The sequence below is a fragment of the Lathyrus oleraceus genome, chromosome 7 (assembly GCF_024323335.1).
Source record: "Lathyrus oleraceus cultivar Zhongwan6 chromosome 7, CAAS_Psat_ZW6_1.0, whole genome shotgun sequence".
Taxonomy (NCBI): Eukaryota; Viridiplantae; Streptophyta; class Magnoliopsida; order Fabales; family Fabaceae; genus Lathyrus; species Lathyrus oleraceus.
Genome location: NC_066585.1, coordinates 278,865,243 through 278,882,694, shown reverse-complemented (window position 1 = coordinate 278,882,694; position 17,452 = coordinate 278,865,243). Strand labels below are relative to the sequence as shown.

At 33.1% G+C, this 17,452-nt stretch overlaps 1 protein-coding gene across 1 annotated transcript; it reads right to left on the bottom strand.

Moving 5' to 3' along the window:
* Positions 1–5,636: 5,636 nt before the first annotated feature.
* Positions 5,637–12,361, bottom strand: LOC127102932 (uncharacterized). The gene is made up of 13 exons (XM_051040248.1): positions 12,020–12,361; positions 11,848–11,945; positions 11,639–11,721; positions 11,370–11,496; positions 11,068–11,137; positions 10,155–10,252; positions 9,974–10,058; positions 8,998–9,121; positions 7,474–7,575; positions 7,247–7,311; positions 6,578–6,659; positions 6,106–6,185; positions 5,637–6,012 (listed from the first exon to the last, which is right to left on the bottom strand). Exons 1-13 carry the CDS (start codon positions 12,217–12,219, stop codon positions 5,955–5,957), a joined length of 1,272 nt encoding a protein of 423 aa, XP_050896205.1. The 5' UTR covers positions 12,220–12,361; the 3' UTR covers positions 5,637–5,954.
* Positions 12,362–17,452: the final 5,091 nt, after the last annotated feature.

Genomic DNA, 17,452 nt, shown 5'->3' with positions numbered 1-17,452 from the left:
CACCAAGATGTATATTTTTTGAAGATGATATAGCTCTACTTGAAGAGTCAATTGAGGATTTAAATGAAAGGTTTGAAACTTTGAGTCAAGCCTTAGAAGCATATGACCTTCGTCTAAACAAAAGCAAGATGAAGTATATGGAATGCAAGGTTAGAAAAAGGAGAAGTGTTTCTAACCTAGAGTTGAAAGTTTGAGATATTATCATACCATATGTTATGTAGTTTAAATGTATTATTTTTCATAGTACAAAACAATGGAAAAATATGAGAAAACTTAAATCATCAAATTCAAGTTGGGTGGTTAAAATGGAGGAGGGTCTCAGTTGTTTTATGTGACACAAAATTACCGCTCAAGCTGAAGGAAAAATTATACTGGACAACTCTAAGATCTGTGATGTTGCACAAGACGAAATGTTGAGCAGTAAAGAACTAAAACGAAAATAAATTAAGCATAACAGAGATAAGGATGTTGTCTTTGAGATGTGGTAAAATTATATGAGATAAAAATTAGAAATTACAACATTAGAAAGAGTGTTGGGGTATCATCCATAGTAGAAAACATGGTGGAAAATAGACTTAAGTGACTTTGTCATGTCAAAAGAAGACCTGAGGATTCTTTAGAAAGGAGAGCATATCAAATGATGAATAGCAAAATAACTAGAGGCGGAGGAAGACCTAAAAAAACTATTAAGAAAAACTATTCGAAAAGAATTTAAGATTAATAAATTGAATAGAAATAGGATTTTTATAGAATAATATGATGTAATTTGATTAACCGGCTCCATTTAGTGATACAAGGCTTGATTTTTTTTATTCTTGAGAAAATTATTGTTTTGTAGGATTCGAGTTGTGCTCAAACAACTAACCCCTTCCCCCAAATATATTGTAGCACTGGATTTTGATGTTAAATTTAGGGAGTTGCTCTTTCCATCCTTAGGGATTCTCCCCCACCACCGTGAAAAGACTAAAATGTCCCCAACATCCAGAGATTCATCTCCGTACACAACTTTTTCACACATAACATGAGACAAAAATAGTAATAAACACTTATTCTGTTGAAATTTGATCCGGAGATGCATCTTCGTATGCACAAAAGGTTGATTCGGGGATGGATATCTGTAACCCTTCTTAGTTCATTAGCATGTGAGCTTTCCAGAGATGCATCTCCGGAATATGTTTTGTTAGTTCAAAACAAGAACAAGCGAAAACAATGGCAGAATGGAAAAACCAACATAAATTAAAATCAAAATAAACATAACATAGATATATCTCGAACGATGACTTTATCCTCACAAACTTTGTACCTCAAAACATAGTGGTCATCATCCAAAAGCTTTAAGAGTTGTTGCATTACAGATCTTGGTCCTCTTACGACCTCCGACTTCTACCTCTAATGACCTCACTTTCACAACAGTTCATCAATCATAAATAATACAATATTTAATCACATCAAACATCATAGTTTTGACATATACATCATCATTTAAACATAAAATCATCCTCATATTTCATTAAGTCATAGCATAAATTCAAGAGCATCACAAATCCGAATTTAACGCACATAAGCATACAATTAACGATAATTTCTTATCATAAAACATAATCACATAAACACATTTCAAAGAGGTTTGCACAACCATCTCAAGATTCAAAATCCTCATCAATGGAGGAAAAGGAAAGGAGCAAGGAAAGAGGATAAGGAATCCTTTGTTATAACAAGATTTGGTTATGCATATATACCTTAAGTTTTGATGATAACAATATTGTATTTGTGTGAGAACAGTTTTTGTACCCTAATGGTTTATTATTGTGTAGCTTTAACAGCCAGTTCTGATTCTGAATATATGACGTACAACTTCATTAGTTTCTGAACAATGAGTTCCAAATCTGGTTTTGCACCAGCTATTAGAAGTTCTGAAAGATGTTCAATATTGTTGTTGCAATGATCTTTCTGCTTCTGTGTTGATTCACTCCTGGGAAGCTTCTGAGGAGACACTATGTTATTGCTGCAGCATTTTTTCAGTTTGTGCTTCTGGATGTGACTCTGATCACCAAACTTTTGAAGAATGGAAAGCTTCTGAAGTTATGTTACATAGCTGAAGATCTCAAGTCAGACGATTGAAGTTATCAAGGTTCTGACTGTAGATTTTGAAGACTCTGAAGATTCTGAAGATACTGAAGATCTCAAGTCATACTACTGACGGTGTCAAGGTTCTACTAAAGATTCTGAAGTTTTTGAATCCAGCTTTATGTTTCTTCATCTCATGCTTCATCAACTTTCATCTGAAGCAATGAACTTGAAGATAAGATCAAATGGAAACATGGTCAAATAGTACATAGTACAAATCAAATATCCTCTCTACTACCTGATATCGTGAGCAAAGGACAGTACTATACATCACATATGTCACTGATTTTATGGGTGAAAGACGGTATGTAGTATCACTCTTTTCACCATCCAGCAACGGACAACCACTCTATGAGCTTTCCCCATTTTCCCCTCCAATGGTCTTCTTCTTATGCTATATAAGTGGGACTTGGTGACTTAAAGAAAGGCGACGAAGAAACGTATAAACGCCGATGATACAACATTTTGACAAGTCTATTTCTTTGTGAAAAGCTATCATTATTTTGTACACAATTTTTCTTTAAGTGTTTGTTTATCATTTGTGTAAAAGTTGTTTGTATAGAAGCAACTTGTAACACATAAAATATTATTCAAACTGTTTGTTTGATTCCTTGAGGAGGTTATCCTTGAGAAGACAAAAAAGGTTATTCTTTGTGAGTCCTTAAGGAGACTAAGGTATAGTTGGATCCTTGAGAAGACAAAGAGGGTTATTCTTTGTGATTATTGTAATATGTTGATTATAGTGGATTAAGTCCTTATATATAAGGTAAAATCACCTTGGCGGGTGGACTGGAGTAGCTTTGAGTTTCAAGCGAATCAGGATAAAAATACTTGTATTTTTATCTCTTCGTTATTAACTTGTTAGTGGTGTTCTTGTTTTGGAAAAAGCTTTTGCTTGTAAAAGTCAATTCAAACCCCCGTTTCTTATGTTTTTCATACATTCATCCTCTATATCCTTCATACTTAAACACTCGTATTATGAACAGTTCCCACATCCCTCTTATCTCGAATTTGCATTAAAGGTTGAAACTTTTGACAATGAAAGTTCTCTTTTCATACCTCTTGCTCTGCTAGGGCTCTCTCGGACTCTAGTGACAATTATCTCTCACCACAATAACTCTAACTCCAATTCTCTTATCTATTTAAACAAAATCCTACTATTTTACTAATTCACTAACTCCCCTTAATTTACACTAATTTTCCACCATTTTCCTAATTTTTCAATTTAGATTCTAATTTTTCCCCAAGGTTCAATTTCTCATTATTTTTTATTATTTAATCAATCAAAGCTAAAGATAATTCTAATAAAATTCTACTCAATCTTAATAATATCAATAAATCAAATAGAGCACTCCAATATAACCATTAAAATCATTTTAACTCAATTAAAATAAAATAATAAAAAATCAGGATGTTACATACGCAACCCCCCTTAGTTCGTTAGTCTGTGATCTTTTTGAAGATGCATCTTCGGAATATGCTATGTTAGTTCAAAACAGAAACAGGAAGAATCAGTGGCAGAATGGAAAACCAACATAAATTAACATCAAAATAAACATTACATATATAAACATTACATAAATTTAGCATTACATGTCATTAAAAACAGGTGTTTCAGGACGTTACAACATTCTTATAATATCTTTGGTTGATCTTTGAATCATTGCATCCATTTCAGTCAGACCATTTTATTGAGTAACGATAAAAAGTACTCCACATAACCTTTTAATGATCATATGTCTACAGTTCAAGTATGATGAACTGTATCTTTCCTTCGTCGTCATCTAGGATGAACGGTACTCGAGTTTGACGACTCTCCAATTTTCTGGATTTTGCAAGAGAGTATTCAGTTTTATTTTCAGATTGACGAGAAGTATGTCCTTGAGGATTTGAAATTTAAGTGGGGGTTTTGCGCCATTGAAATACACAAATGCAGGATGGGGATATGTAGTCGTTTTGACATGTGTAAAGAAAATGGAATGAGAGGCTTTATTCATAAAAGTTGTATAGTATAAGGACCTTACAAACATGATCATATCTGCATGAATGACTTCGGAAATACATATCGGAATCCGCCTTTTGTTTTCAAAAAATAAGGGTCTATCCGGAGATGCATCCCCGGATGATCCTCTATTTTTTTTTAATTAGAAGGTGTGTCTGGAGATACATTTCCGATTTCACCTAAAAAGTATACATAACAAAACCAATTGATAATGCAAAGCAAAATTTCAAAAACAAAAATTATCCAAAAAATACAACCCAATTTTAAAATATTATGCAGTGCGTTACTTAAAAAAACGTGTTACATTGTTAGATTACAATTAAAACGCATCAAAACATATGTCACTACCTAAATCTTATGGTGACTCATTCTTTGACCTTTCCTTATTTGCTTTTCATTCAATGTCGCTCAACTTGGTAAACTCTTCCATCCTTTCAAGAAAGTGATCCGGCCATGTTTTAGCATCTTGTGTGAAATGTGTCATCCACTCAGGTGGTGTCTTTGGTATAAGACATTTCAGTTTCAAATAAACATGAACAAAATATTGTTTTTTTATAACCAACCAATACACATGATGCGTTCGGGTGGATTTTGAGGTGGTTTACTCTGAAGTGGAAAGAACGTTTTCGAGAAACCATATCGTGATATTGCTATAAGATGTCATATTTTCGAAAAGCTCGTCCATTTGTCAAACAAAGTCATACCACTAAGACAATGAACAAGAGCATTGAGATAATTGAGAGCATCTCCAAAAATATCAGTGACTTGTTATTTAAATCACTTGCATGAATAACTGCAAACAATAATTGAGTGAAAATTCTTTCAGAGATGCATCTTCTGATACACTCAAATAAGATACGAAGATACATTTCCAGACTATTTTTTTTAAATGGGATAAATCTCAAAAATATATATTTTTGTATGATTTTGGATGCGCAATTCAAGTTTTCAAAGATATGGGAAACACCATCAAAAATTAAATAAAGCATTTTAATTTCATAAAAAAGAAAGAAAAAAAAAAGAGAGATAACTTTTCTTCCCAAAAGGGATCAACAAAATTGTTGGGAGTGAAATTAGTATATCTGATTCACTTTTGGAGGTAACAAACTATTTTAAATGTACTTCCTCCATTGCATAATCTATCGAATTTATATATAATCTAAATATATTATTTAATCAATAAATTTAAAAGTCAATTTTTTTTTATAAGAGAGAATGGAGGGTGTATAAAATTAGTTCACATCTTTTGACATTCTTGAGTAGAAATAATTGTCTTCAAAGTTTCTTGCTATATAGAGCTAAAATTTGGAGCTTTTACATGTACATAGCTTTAAATTTATTACTCAATGTGCTTATTTCTAAATGTATTGAAAATATAAATCACTATATTTAACTCATTTTAGATTAAAAAAAAAAGTCAATTCATCCAAAATCAATATTTATCATCTTAGAACCGAAAAAATAAAACAATTGAGCAAGTTCATCTTTCTCAATTTAAGGAGAATAATAAGAATAAGAATAATGATATGGATATAATTATTTGTTGAACACATTGAAAGGTTATATATAACATACACGCATAGAAAGTAATGATTTCTCAACTCTCAAGAGCTATATACACCTAAAGCCTTGCACTACAATAGGAATAATTATAATGAACTACATTTAGTATGCGTTTGGTATTGAGTCAAATTTAACCAAATCATGTCAAGAGAACCACTTTAACGCAGAAGCTAAGATTTGGAGTTTCTTGAAATCACGTTAAAAAGTGCATTGGGATGTATGTGATAATGGCATTTGAAACACTAATCTGAGGGTGGAAAAATCATGCATATATTCCTAATCCAAGTTCCTTCGGATTTGTTTCAATCATCCATGGGGACCTGTTTATTTTTCAAAAGAAAACAACATATTTCAAAATTCTCACGAGTCTCAATACATAGCAGTAACACCAGCGCAAAGGTTAGAAAGTTAACCTGTTCATTGCAAAGTTAATCGTTCCCTGGCTAGCACGCTTGAGAAGAAGTTCTCTTGCTTCAACTGGAATTCCTTGAGGCTGCATTTAGAGTTCAACAAAATAGTTACAGCACAAAAAGAAACTTGTTTGCTGAAATTTTTGGTATTGCACCTTTGAAATGTAACCACTATATAAAAGCACAAAAGAAACTTGTTTGCTGAAATTTTTGGTATTGCACCTTTGAAATGTAACCACTATATAAAAGCACAAAAGTAACTTGTTTGCTGAAATTTTCGGTATTGCACCTTTGAAATGTAACCACTATATAAAAGCACAAAACAAACTTCTTTGCTGAAATTTTTGGTATTGCACCTTTGAAATGTAACCACTATATAAAAGCACAAAACAAACTTCTTTGCTGAAATTTTTGGTATTGCACCTTTGAAATGTAACCACTATATAAAAGCATTGTAAATTAGATACAAATATACCTCTTCAGGAAACCAAACCCCGGGCTGCGTGCTTCCTTCAAGAACTGCAAGTGCAAATGCAGCTGTGGAAATTCCTACAGATCTAAGACAAGGTATACTGTATTGTCAACTAACAAGTGTGGTATTTTTGCACAAGTTTATAGCAAAAATCGTAATCTCCTCTATTTGGTGAACTGGGCTATAAAAAATGCTTAAAAACCCATGTTTGGCAATTCTCACCATGAAGAATGCACATGAAACTTCGGACCAAAAACACTTCAAAATGAAAGCTTTTTTAGAGATTAGAAAAAGCAATTATTTGTCTTAAATATTTTATTAGTAACAATATAGAGTTATTATGATTTCAATTTTTTAGAAGTAATAGTAATACAAGGGTGTCGTTAAACGTGTTCACAATGCTACTCGCTGCTAATCCCTTCTAGCTGCTTAAGTTTGGTAGTGTATATGGATTACTAAAACTAATTTAGAAATATAATTCATATCTTAATGGTATAAATACAATTAATCGTTATAATATTATTTTATGTTTCAATTCAATGCACAGAACAAAAACTAAGAAAATTGCATTGTATAATATTTTAGAATATTCATCCGTAAAAATAATTTAACTAATGCCAAAAACAATGTCACCTAAGAAAAGAAACAAGGAAAAGGAAAACAATGGCTTACTCTGAAAGTCTCCTATGGCTGAAAATGCCAACTGTATGGCGTCCGCTTGAACATTCCAGATCAACCTGTTCAGAAGATAAGGAGATTTTTATTTTGAGGTTCATATGGATCAGAAGATGACATAATTTATTTAAGCATCTCAAGTAAGCATCATAGCAATTCAACAGAATGTAAAAGGAACAAGATGATTAAGCAAGTAAAAGCTCAATCACTTTCATTCGCCTCACCCTCATTGATACACGTTCTCCAGCAAACCCATCTATTACTCGAACAACAGGATCAAACAACTCAACCATTCTTTGGACTTTACTTCTGTCTCTCAGAAATTCCTGCATTTTAGCTCTGAAGTCAATCACATAATAATTAACATATACTTTAATTTTGTATTTTCATTCGCATTCCAATTTTCCTTTTAATGTTTCCACAGCTTGGCATCATGTTCTTGTCTATTATTCAACTTTATTATGTTGCAGCCTTGTAGGATTGTATTCTTTTACAAATATCGGTGCTAGAACCTATTAACAAGAAACTTAAAGAAATTATATCTTTAGATTCGTCAATTTCTAGTGAAATTGGTAGAATATTTTCCCTATTGCATTCTGATAGATCCCTGGTTCTAAGGTGTACAATAGCATAATTGATTGATAGGAGATGAACCTGTGGGGCCCACACTGAGGTGGAATCTACAACAGGGGACCCCCAAATAATATAGAATTTTTGCTATAAACTTATGCATAGGGAAGCTATACTTGTTAGAACTTGCTATAAACTTTTGCTATCATCAGGTCCCCTATTGCATTCTAATAGTTTGAACTTTTAAATGGAATGGACATGTATAAACATACAATGGCAGCAGTAGATGTTAGACTGTTGTGAATAGTTGCGCAAGAAAAGTGTCATTAGCACATGGTGAAGGTGCACTGCTACAAGCTGATAGAAGAAATGGGATAAAAGGCTACGAGAGGAGAGAGGAAGGGGGAGATTTTGTGAGAGAGAATTTGGGTAGGAGGCAGAAAATCATAGCTTGATTAAGTTTATACATGTCCGTTCCATTTAAAAGTTCAACCTTTATTGCATTGCTTTAAACATTACGTAATCAAAATAAACACATATGACATAACATTATATAAGTAGGTCGTAATGTAATGTAAATTAGTTCACAAGGTTCTTCAACTCTCACTAGTCCCAACCAGAAGTATAGTAAAGTTTAAGTTTTTCTCATTTATACTCAGGGTTATAGTTCTTCATATTTTAATATAAAATAATTTAGATTTCACAAAACTCAATTTTTAAATAAAATCCTTTAAAAATAGTCGTTAGAAAGTAGAATATTATTTATAGTAATTACAAGGTACTAGAAAATGAATAACATAGAATATTAGTAATAGTAAATTATAAAATGAATTGCCAGATAAGATGCAGCTTGCAAATTGCAAAATTGCAATAATAAAATCAAAGGTTTCAAAAACCAACCAATAGTAAAATGCTCAAGCAAAAAAAAACGAGATAAAGCCTACAAAACCTGCGCCTAACTTTGTTATCCTCCTTGTTTGCATCATTAAATCAGATTTTGGGATGTCATATGGCTCATAACAAGGATAAAGGAAATACTTGAGGTATAGCAAATTACAGTAACATTTCATAATAGATTGAGTATGCTATCAGAAGCAATGCTGCATTGAGAGATTGTTTTCATGCATGCTGATAGCAATTTCACTAATCTGCAAACAAGCAATATCCAAGAGACTCACCGAAGGAAGAAGTTTTGTCATAGCTTCCATTCCCCAATTCCAGAAAAATGGTGCTGTTCCAAATCTGGCACTTACAGATGGCACTCCTAGAATCTCATGAGTACTTCTAACCTCTGGCAAATTCCTGAAAACCATGTATTGAAGTGGAACCCTAATTTCTGAAGAAAGCAAGTATATAGAGGCAATTAAATCAATTTCTTGTTGATCATATATTATAACATGTATAATGTGACTTAACAGAAAATGACATTCACATATTGAATGTCAACTGTTAATATAAAACACAGACTCGATGATGACTTGGGGCTTGCCTAATTGTGTTTTTTTTTAACTATTCTACAAAATAATTTTCAAAAACCCTTTCGAAAATAAATTAAAAAATAATTTGAAAAAACTCATAAGAAAACAAAAACTTTGATAAATTAGTTTTGAGAACAGATTTTAAAAGTGGCGGGTGACAGGTGGAGACAAAACGGAAATGGAGAACAATGGCAGGCCGGTAATGGTGAAGGGTGTCAAGTTGTGATGACGGTAACAATGATGATCAGTGATGGACAGTAATTGCATTGATAGCAGTGGTGGAGGCAGGTGGCTGGCACCGATGGTAACGAAAGTGATGGAGGGTGCCTGGCGGCAGTGGCAACATTGATAGAGGGTGTCGGAAAGAGACTGGGAAGGGTGTCAGATAAGGGGAATGGGTAACAACAATGGAACAATACATAGAAATGAAAATGAGAAAACCAAGATATATAAACAAAAAATTAAGACTCTAGATTGTTCTTGATTTCTTGTACTGAAAACCAAAAAACAAAAACAAGTTTTAAGAACACACAATTACAACACCTATACTTTTTATAAGAAAAAACAGCTTTAAAGACTATAATCAAGCATACTCTTACTACGTTTATTTTGTTTTCGAATCATGGTTAGTAGGGATATTCTGACTTCCAACACTTTCAATAAATAATGAACTTACAGCAGATAAACATCCTTTTTGCCAATCCCTTTTCCAAAGTCAATCTTGAGCATTCCACTATATGGCTTCAGTTTGATCTTTTCTCCTAGTTGAACATTCCAGCACCATTGTTTAATCCTACAAACAAAATGGTAATTTAACCTAGCTAAAATTAACATGCACAAACTCTCTAGACGACAACCTTTGTTATACGCAACTACTTCCTCTCCCAATAGCAAGAAGCTCGTGGCTAATATGGTTGGACCAGCCCCGCCAGTTCCAGCTGTGTAGTAGTAGAACCTGAGTTGACCATAGCAGCTTATAAGAAGCTAAATCAACATGAAACCAAGAAAAAAATACTTATCTCTGTCCCTGGTTAACCTATTATTCTTGTCTTTTTTCTTTATCTTCATTTTTCTGCTAAAGCTTATTTTGTCTTGGCGAATTGAGAGAAACAGATAAATAAAGAAAAAGATTCTACATTTCCAAGTGTTGCAGAGACAGAAATATATCTTTGGTGAGGCTGTTGTCCAATGTTAGTGGTTGATAAGAGTAGTGGAAGTGTAGGGTAGTAATGGGGGTATTCTCAAAGGTGGAAGGAGCTGGCTCTTGTGTAATTATCAAGAGTGTTTTGTGGTTACTGGTGCATTGGTTTTGTTCATGGCATAAAATATAAGTAGGACTGTAGGAGGAGCTTATTATATTATATATAACCTTAATGTTACCTCTTATGTTTCAGTTTGTTTTTCTATTTGGGGGCTGGTATTTTAGCCCTGTAGAAGCTACAATTTACTATGGTTGGTGTGGGCTCATCTTGAGCCAGGATCGTCTTTTCTTAATAAATTTCCGCTTCTTCAAAAAAAAAAGTATGTAGATTATTAAAATTATTTGATTGGTCTAAAACTGATTTAACAACAAAGAAGAGCATTACGGCGTTCCATATATTACATTATATTTGATACTTTGATTTTCATCTATCTTAGCATTATAGGCAGGAATAACATATCAAGGAATCAACATAACATCTGACTGCTTAGATAAGCAATGACATCAGCAACAAATTTGCATTGGTTAAAAAAATCATAGACTCCAAAAGTCTATGAGAGAAACATCACCTTAGTCTCTCTGGCTTATCTTCACTTTCACTTTCACTTTCTGCTAACCGGACTAGCTCCGCTGCCATGACTATGACAAAATTATAAGAAGTATTAGCAACCAAAATTTAGAATACGCTTAAAAGAAAATGCAAAAAAAAAAAAAATCTCACTCAACATAACTCCATACGGTTCCACGATAAATATTACTTTCGATAATCAAGTGGTATCTAGGTCAACTCAATATAAACGGGGAACAAATAATTGAATAATCCTAACAATGAGATGGCAAGCATAAGAATAATGAAGAAATAGGCTAGCACCATTGCTCACTCCAGGGTATATTCCTGTAGTTGTTATAGCTGGAACATTTGCAGCTAGAGCCTTACTCGCGAAGGATTTTGCACGCAACGAATAGGTCGTGTCATCACAAACATCAATATATGCCGTCTACAACAACAAAAGAAAACAAAATAAAAAGAACCAAACTAAAAATAGTTAAGCAAAGAGAAGATAAACATATATAAGCATAGAAGCATAGACTTGTATAGTGATTTTAAAACTTGTTGATTGAAGATATAATATAAGATACCTTGGTATTAATAGCAGCTTCAAGCACACTACATTTTTCTGTCTGTTGGAAAGGACCGGCGGCATGAACTACAAGATCCACGCCTGTAGAAGCAATCTAACACTATATATAATCGACATCAACAACAACTTCGATAATCTAATTCAATTTAAACACAAACACGAGATAGAGAGAAAATGTTAAGATTGAATTTGAAATTGAAACTTCACCTTTCAAAGCAATTTCCAGTGAATTTGCGTCGTCAATATCGACGCGAGCGAAACCTGAATTGCCGCCGAGTTTCGCAACGAGAGCTTCGCCTTTCTCTCTGTTACATTGTTACACGCATGCTATTAGAGCTTATCATATTGGACAGTGTTAGAGGCGCGTGAATTGACTTACCTGTTTCGGCCGGCGACGATGATTTGAAGGTCGGGACAGAGGTTGGAGAGAGCGGTTGCAGTTGATCCTCCGATCCGACCTGTTCCACCTAGTACCAAAACTCTTGAGTTGCGGATCTTCTCCGGTAGCTCTGGGAGGTTGGTGGTGGCGGCGGCGGTGACCTTGAAATTCAAATTGAGAGGCAATGATGTTGGCGCCATTGATTTGGTGAGAATGGTTTGTTTCAGTTCATTTCCCTCTTCTTTTTTCCTTCTCAGTGTTGAGTTTTCTCTTATCACGAAAAATCCTTATCCTATTTCTTTCATTGCTCTTGCCTCTTGCCACGTTCATTCATGCATAACAATTCAAATTTTATTTAGATTTTTCTTTAAAAGTTTAAACCCCCTCCATGTCCGACTTAGCACATACTAACAAATATTTGAACACATGAATAACTAAAAAATTTAATATAAAAAAGATGTTAAATAATAGGGATTAATTACTATGCATTATCATTATCAGTGTAAAAAAATTTATATTGTCGATTCATCACCATCATCCGTTTGCATAACTTTAGCATTACTTTATAAGTTTTTAAAATAAAAGTCAAACTTATTTCAATATCCAACGTCTAAAATTAACTAACGGTGTAAAATCATTTTACATTATCATAGTATTTCAATTAAATCCTAAATAATAATAATGAATAAATTATTTTTGTTGCACTTTTTTTATTTGGGATGTTCTCTATGAAACATGAAATGTTGGATTACTAAAAGAGATGACTCATTTACATAACACTTTAAGGTTTTTGGTTGAGATGTCCTGGAGCATAACAATATGCAAAAATTGTTACAACACATAATATACCCTCAACTAACTCGGGTCCACCCTTAACTAACTCAGACCTCCACTACATCAACCCCTCAAAACAAATATTTAACTAATAATATACCATCAACTAACTCGGATTCACCCTTAACTAACTCAAACCCCCTCAAAATAAATATTTAACTACATCTCACAACACACTGATACAAGAGTATAAAAAAACAAAGAAAGTCAAATACAAGTTTTTGACTGGTCCATCTTGGAATGAATAACTTAAATCCTATATATAGCCTTGGGTTACCTCTTCCTTCACAAAAAACTAAGTGACGTGGGACTTCTTCAACATGTATATTTTCAACCAATCTCAACAATCTCCATATTGATTGAAAATAATACATAAGTTTTCATTGTATTCACCAACAATCATACTCCACCATAAAGAGTATTAACATGTATACTCCATCATTGAAAATAATATATAAACTTTCATTATCTTAACCGACAATCATACTCCACAATAAAGAGGATAGTAACTTGAAGCTACACCACTCCAAGAATTATTACATTGTCTTCACCGACAATCATAGTTTTAAAAACTATCATGCTCTCTCATGAAGAATATATTTCACTTAAAGATAAATCACTTCACTAATTTCACATTACCATCGCCGACAATCATATATTTTATCATGAAGAATAAATTTCACTTAAAGTTCAATCACTCCAAATTTCCACAATGTCAACACCGTAATCATAGTTTTAAAAAACTATCATGCTCCACCCAAAGAAGAGTATACTTCACTTAAAGGTAAACCACTTCCAGAAATTTCACATGTCAAAAACCAAGTTGAAACATTATGGTGCAACTTCTTTATTAGCAAGAAGTTCTTCAATCACCGACATAATCTTGCACCTTGTGTAATTTTGGTTGTATCAATACATCTTTGACTTGAACTTCCACAAGTCAAAAAATTATTTCATCAATTTTCTCTAGCTCAAACTGCACAGTGAAATTTGTGACTGCACAAAACTGCAACCACATAGCATACTAAGAACATTTATCCCTGGATCGAATCAAAAGCTCTGATACCAGTTGTTGGGAAAAAAACAAACAGAGTATAAAGAAAAAAGAGGAACACAATCACAACACAAGAACATTTGTTACAACACATAATATACCCTCAACTAACCCAAACCCTCAGTAAACCCACATCCTCCAAAACAAATATTTAACTACATCTCACAACACTCTAATACAAGAGTATAAGAGAACAAATAAAGTCAAATACAAGCTTAAAGTGTTTTTGATTGATGCATCTTGGAATGAAGAACTTGAATCTTATATATAGTCTTGGACTCCCTCTTGCTTCACAAAACTAAGCGATGTGGGACTTCTTCGACATGTATATTTTCAACCAACCCTAACACCAACCAATAATTAAATTATATACTTCCATTAATTTTTTTTGGCTTAATGTCTTTTTTAATATCTTTTCAAGATTAACGATTTTGAGATAAGTGAGATGGAGAGAACTCAAACCACTAAAGAATGAGGAAGACCTAGAAATACTGTAAGAAAGATTATTAGTAATGGTGTAGCACAAGTAATTTGAAATATTAGTAATAGTAAAAGTGCAAATATATTACCATAAATAGGGTGTTGCTTGATGTCATTTGTCTAGTCTTCCATAAACAAGTATCATCGAACATGGAGTAGAGATAAAACAAACAAGAAGTACCCAAATTGTACCCATTAATCTTTTCCAAGACAATGAAGTATCTCAAGTAGACGATATTAACATAGTATGCACTTTTGTCCAAGCCTATGGATGTGTAAACCAGATACAAGAGGCATAACCTCAATGCACATACTCAATGATGTGTTACTTATGCATCATCACCATCAGCCTCAATTGCCTCATCTAACTGGTATTTGTACAGGCTCTATAGAAATCCAAACCTAACTTGACATCCTCTAGTGTCATCCATCTCCTGCTGCGTATCGCCAGGGTTAGCTCCCAAATATTGCACCATCATATCAGTGCTTTAAAACTAGTCAGTCAAGAGTAGCTTAAAAACCTCCCTTGATTAGAAGATATATGAGGGATGACACATCATCAAGTGTGATGAACATGTCACTGATCAAAATATGGAATGAAGAAGTCTCTGAATGTCATATCTTGATGAAAGAAGATAACAAAACATGGTTAATAAAAAGATAAAACTAGTCAGTCAAGAGTAGCTTAAAAACCTCCCCTGATTAGAAGATATATGAGGGATGACACATCATCAAGTGTGATGAACATGTCACTGATCAAAATATGGAATGAAGAAGTCTCTGAGTGTCATATCTTGATGAAAGAAGATAACAAAACATGGTTAATAAAAAGATACCAGTCCTAGATAAATATTTCAGTCCAGGTAGTTGCATGACATTCGTAAATCATGGTTCATCGGATTGCGGCAACTTCACAGTCTTCCTACTGCGGTTGATACATTTTAACGTCTCACGCTGCTATAGTTAAAAATACATATATGTCAGAATGTTCAAATATTATAACACATATGTTTAAAAGAATATATACTATTTATTTTACCTATCTATCCCATATGTTTCTAACAATATAGTCTGCATACAAACAAAGCGGTGAGTGTTAAAAGGGGCCTCTTGGATAAACATCAAGAACGACAGCAGTAAGTTGGCCTTTTAGGACATCAGGGACAACAAGATGGGACTCGTGTCTCTAGGAGGACATTGTCAAATACATATGAACTCCGAAAAGCGATGCTTCAACGTCGAATGAAGTGGTATCAACGGTAACATCCCGAAATTTGATTAATTTATTTAATCAAAAAAATTATATTATATTTAATTAATTAGTATGTGGTGTGCTTTAAATTAAATATATATTGACCTATGTGTGTATATGGTTTATAGTGGGGTATAGTGAGAGCATTGGTGGGGTGGTAAAGGGATTAGAAGGATTGAAATAATTAATTTAATTTGGAAATAATTAGAATGGATAATTATTTTTAATTAATTTATTAAAATACATAAGAAATAGTGAGAATTAGTGTAGTTCGGACTGAATTGACATAAAGAAAAATAAGGGAATAAGGAGAGAGAATATATAATACGAGGGGAGGAAAATATAATTATTAAGAAATTGGAATAATTAGGGTTTTAGAATAAAAGAGGTTAGAGTAACTTAGAGCTGTCAGTATGTGAAAATATAATTTTTGAGAGAAGAAGCAAGAACAAGACTAGGGCTTGAAGGAGGTAGATCTCAATTTACAAACCTTGATCAATTCAGAAATTCATCTAGGACTCTAAGGTAAGATAAGAAAAAGGACTTCCGTGTGGGTGTATTGTATGAAGGGATAAAGAAGAAAGATCCTTACTCTCTTTAGGGATTATGTCAATTGATTGCATGCGTGTTGATTTAGAAAACTTTAGAAAAATTAACCATGAAAATCGATTAACGTAATCAATTAATCGATTGCATGCAACCAATAAATGAAAATTTTCAAAGGAAGAATGTAAATAGATTTGATGTCAAACAATTGACATCCTATGTCAATCGATTGATGCTAGTGAAAATTTGAAAATTTGTTTAGATGAAACCTAGTATGTTGTCTGATTGTTTTTACCATAACTTTAGTTCCGTAAGTCCAAATGAGGTGCAGTTTGAAGCGTTAGAAGGGTAAAGCATATGGATACCTCATAGTGATGAGTTAAAAGGTTGTATATTTTTTGGAAATTATGAAGACTGGTAGTTTTATTGGTTGTGCACTATTTAGCGATAACAAACAAAAGATTAATCAATGAAATTGAATAAACTAATGATGAATTAATGTTAAGATGATTTAACATGATTGAATATTGTATGAATATTTATTTTATGTGGTGCTGCTATTTAAGGATATTATAAGGTGTGAGTATGATTCGTCTTGTTATGAATTACATGGTTCTATGGTGATTAATTATGTATTAATGGTGTGCATTGTTGTTGTTATTGGTGGATAGTAATTCATAAGGGGATTACTATTATGCTTCAATGTATGTTGCTTATGGTCAGAAGGGGGACTGTAAACATTATTATTGTTGTTGTATTGATTTGTATGAATATGCATCATTGTGTCGAGTAATTGAAAGAGGCATGTTTGCTAGTTCGGGAGGGGGGGACTAGTGGTTTGTCCCAATCTCAAAAGGAGGGTTTGGAGCTCAGAAGGGGGGGCTCATGGGTTCAAAAGTGGGAACCTGATTTCTGAGAGAACCTAATGTTGATTTGGTACCATATGCATAGTGTTACATTATGTCGTGAGTCGCATTATATATATATATTTGCATATTGTTGTGATTGAGTATGAGATTATGGTGGTGTTGGTTGTGTATTGAATGAATGACAACTTGCAGATACTCAAGAGTATTGAATGAATGAGATTATGAGACTATGAGATTATGAGATTATGTTTCTCTACCTTTGTATTCTTTACATCGTTTATATCGAAGTTTATTTCTCACCCCATTGTTTAATACTTTCCACCATGGACATCTTGTAAATACTCATGAGTAAAGTTATTGTTGTGTGTGGAAGGTGGCTTGTTGGAGATATCCTTTGT

Bases quoted from the DNA above. Each gene is read 5' to 3' on its own strand.
- LOC127102932 (XM_051040248.1), bottom strand. From the start codon at position 12,219: ATGGCGCCAACATCATTGCCTCTCAATTTGAATTTCAAGGTCACCGCC. The intron at 11,946-12,019 runs GTAAGTCAATTC...ACAATGTAACAG, and splicing joins ATCGTCGCCGGCCGAAACAG to AGAGAAAGGCGAAGCTCTCG. The intron at 11,722-11,847 runs GTGAAGTTTCAA...TTGCTTCTACAG, and splicing joins ACTGGAAATTGCTTTGAAAG to GCGTGGATCTTGTAGTTCAT.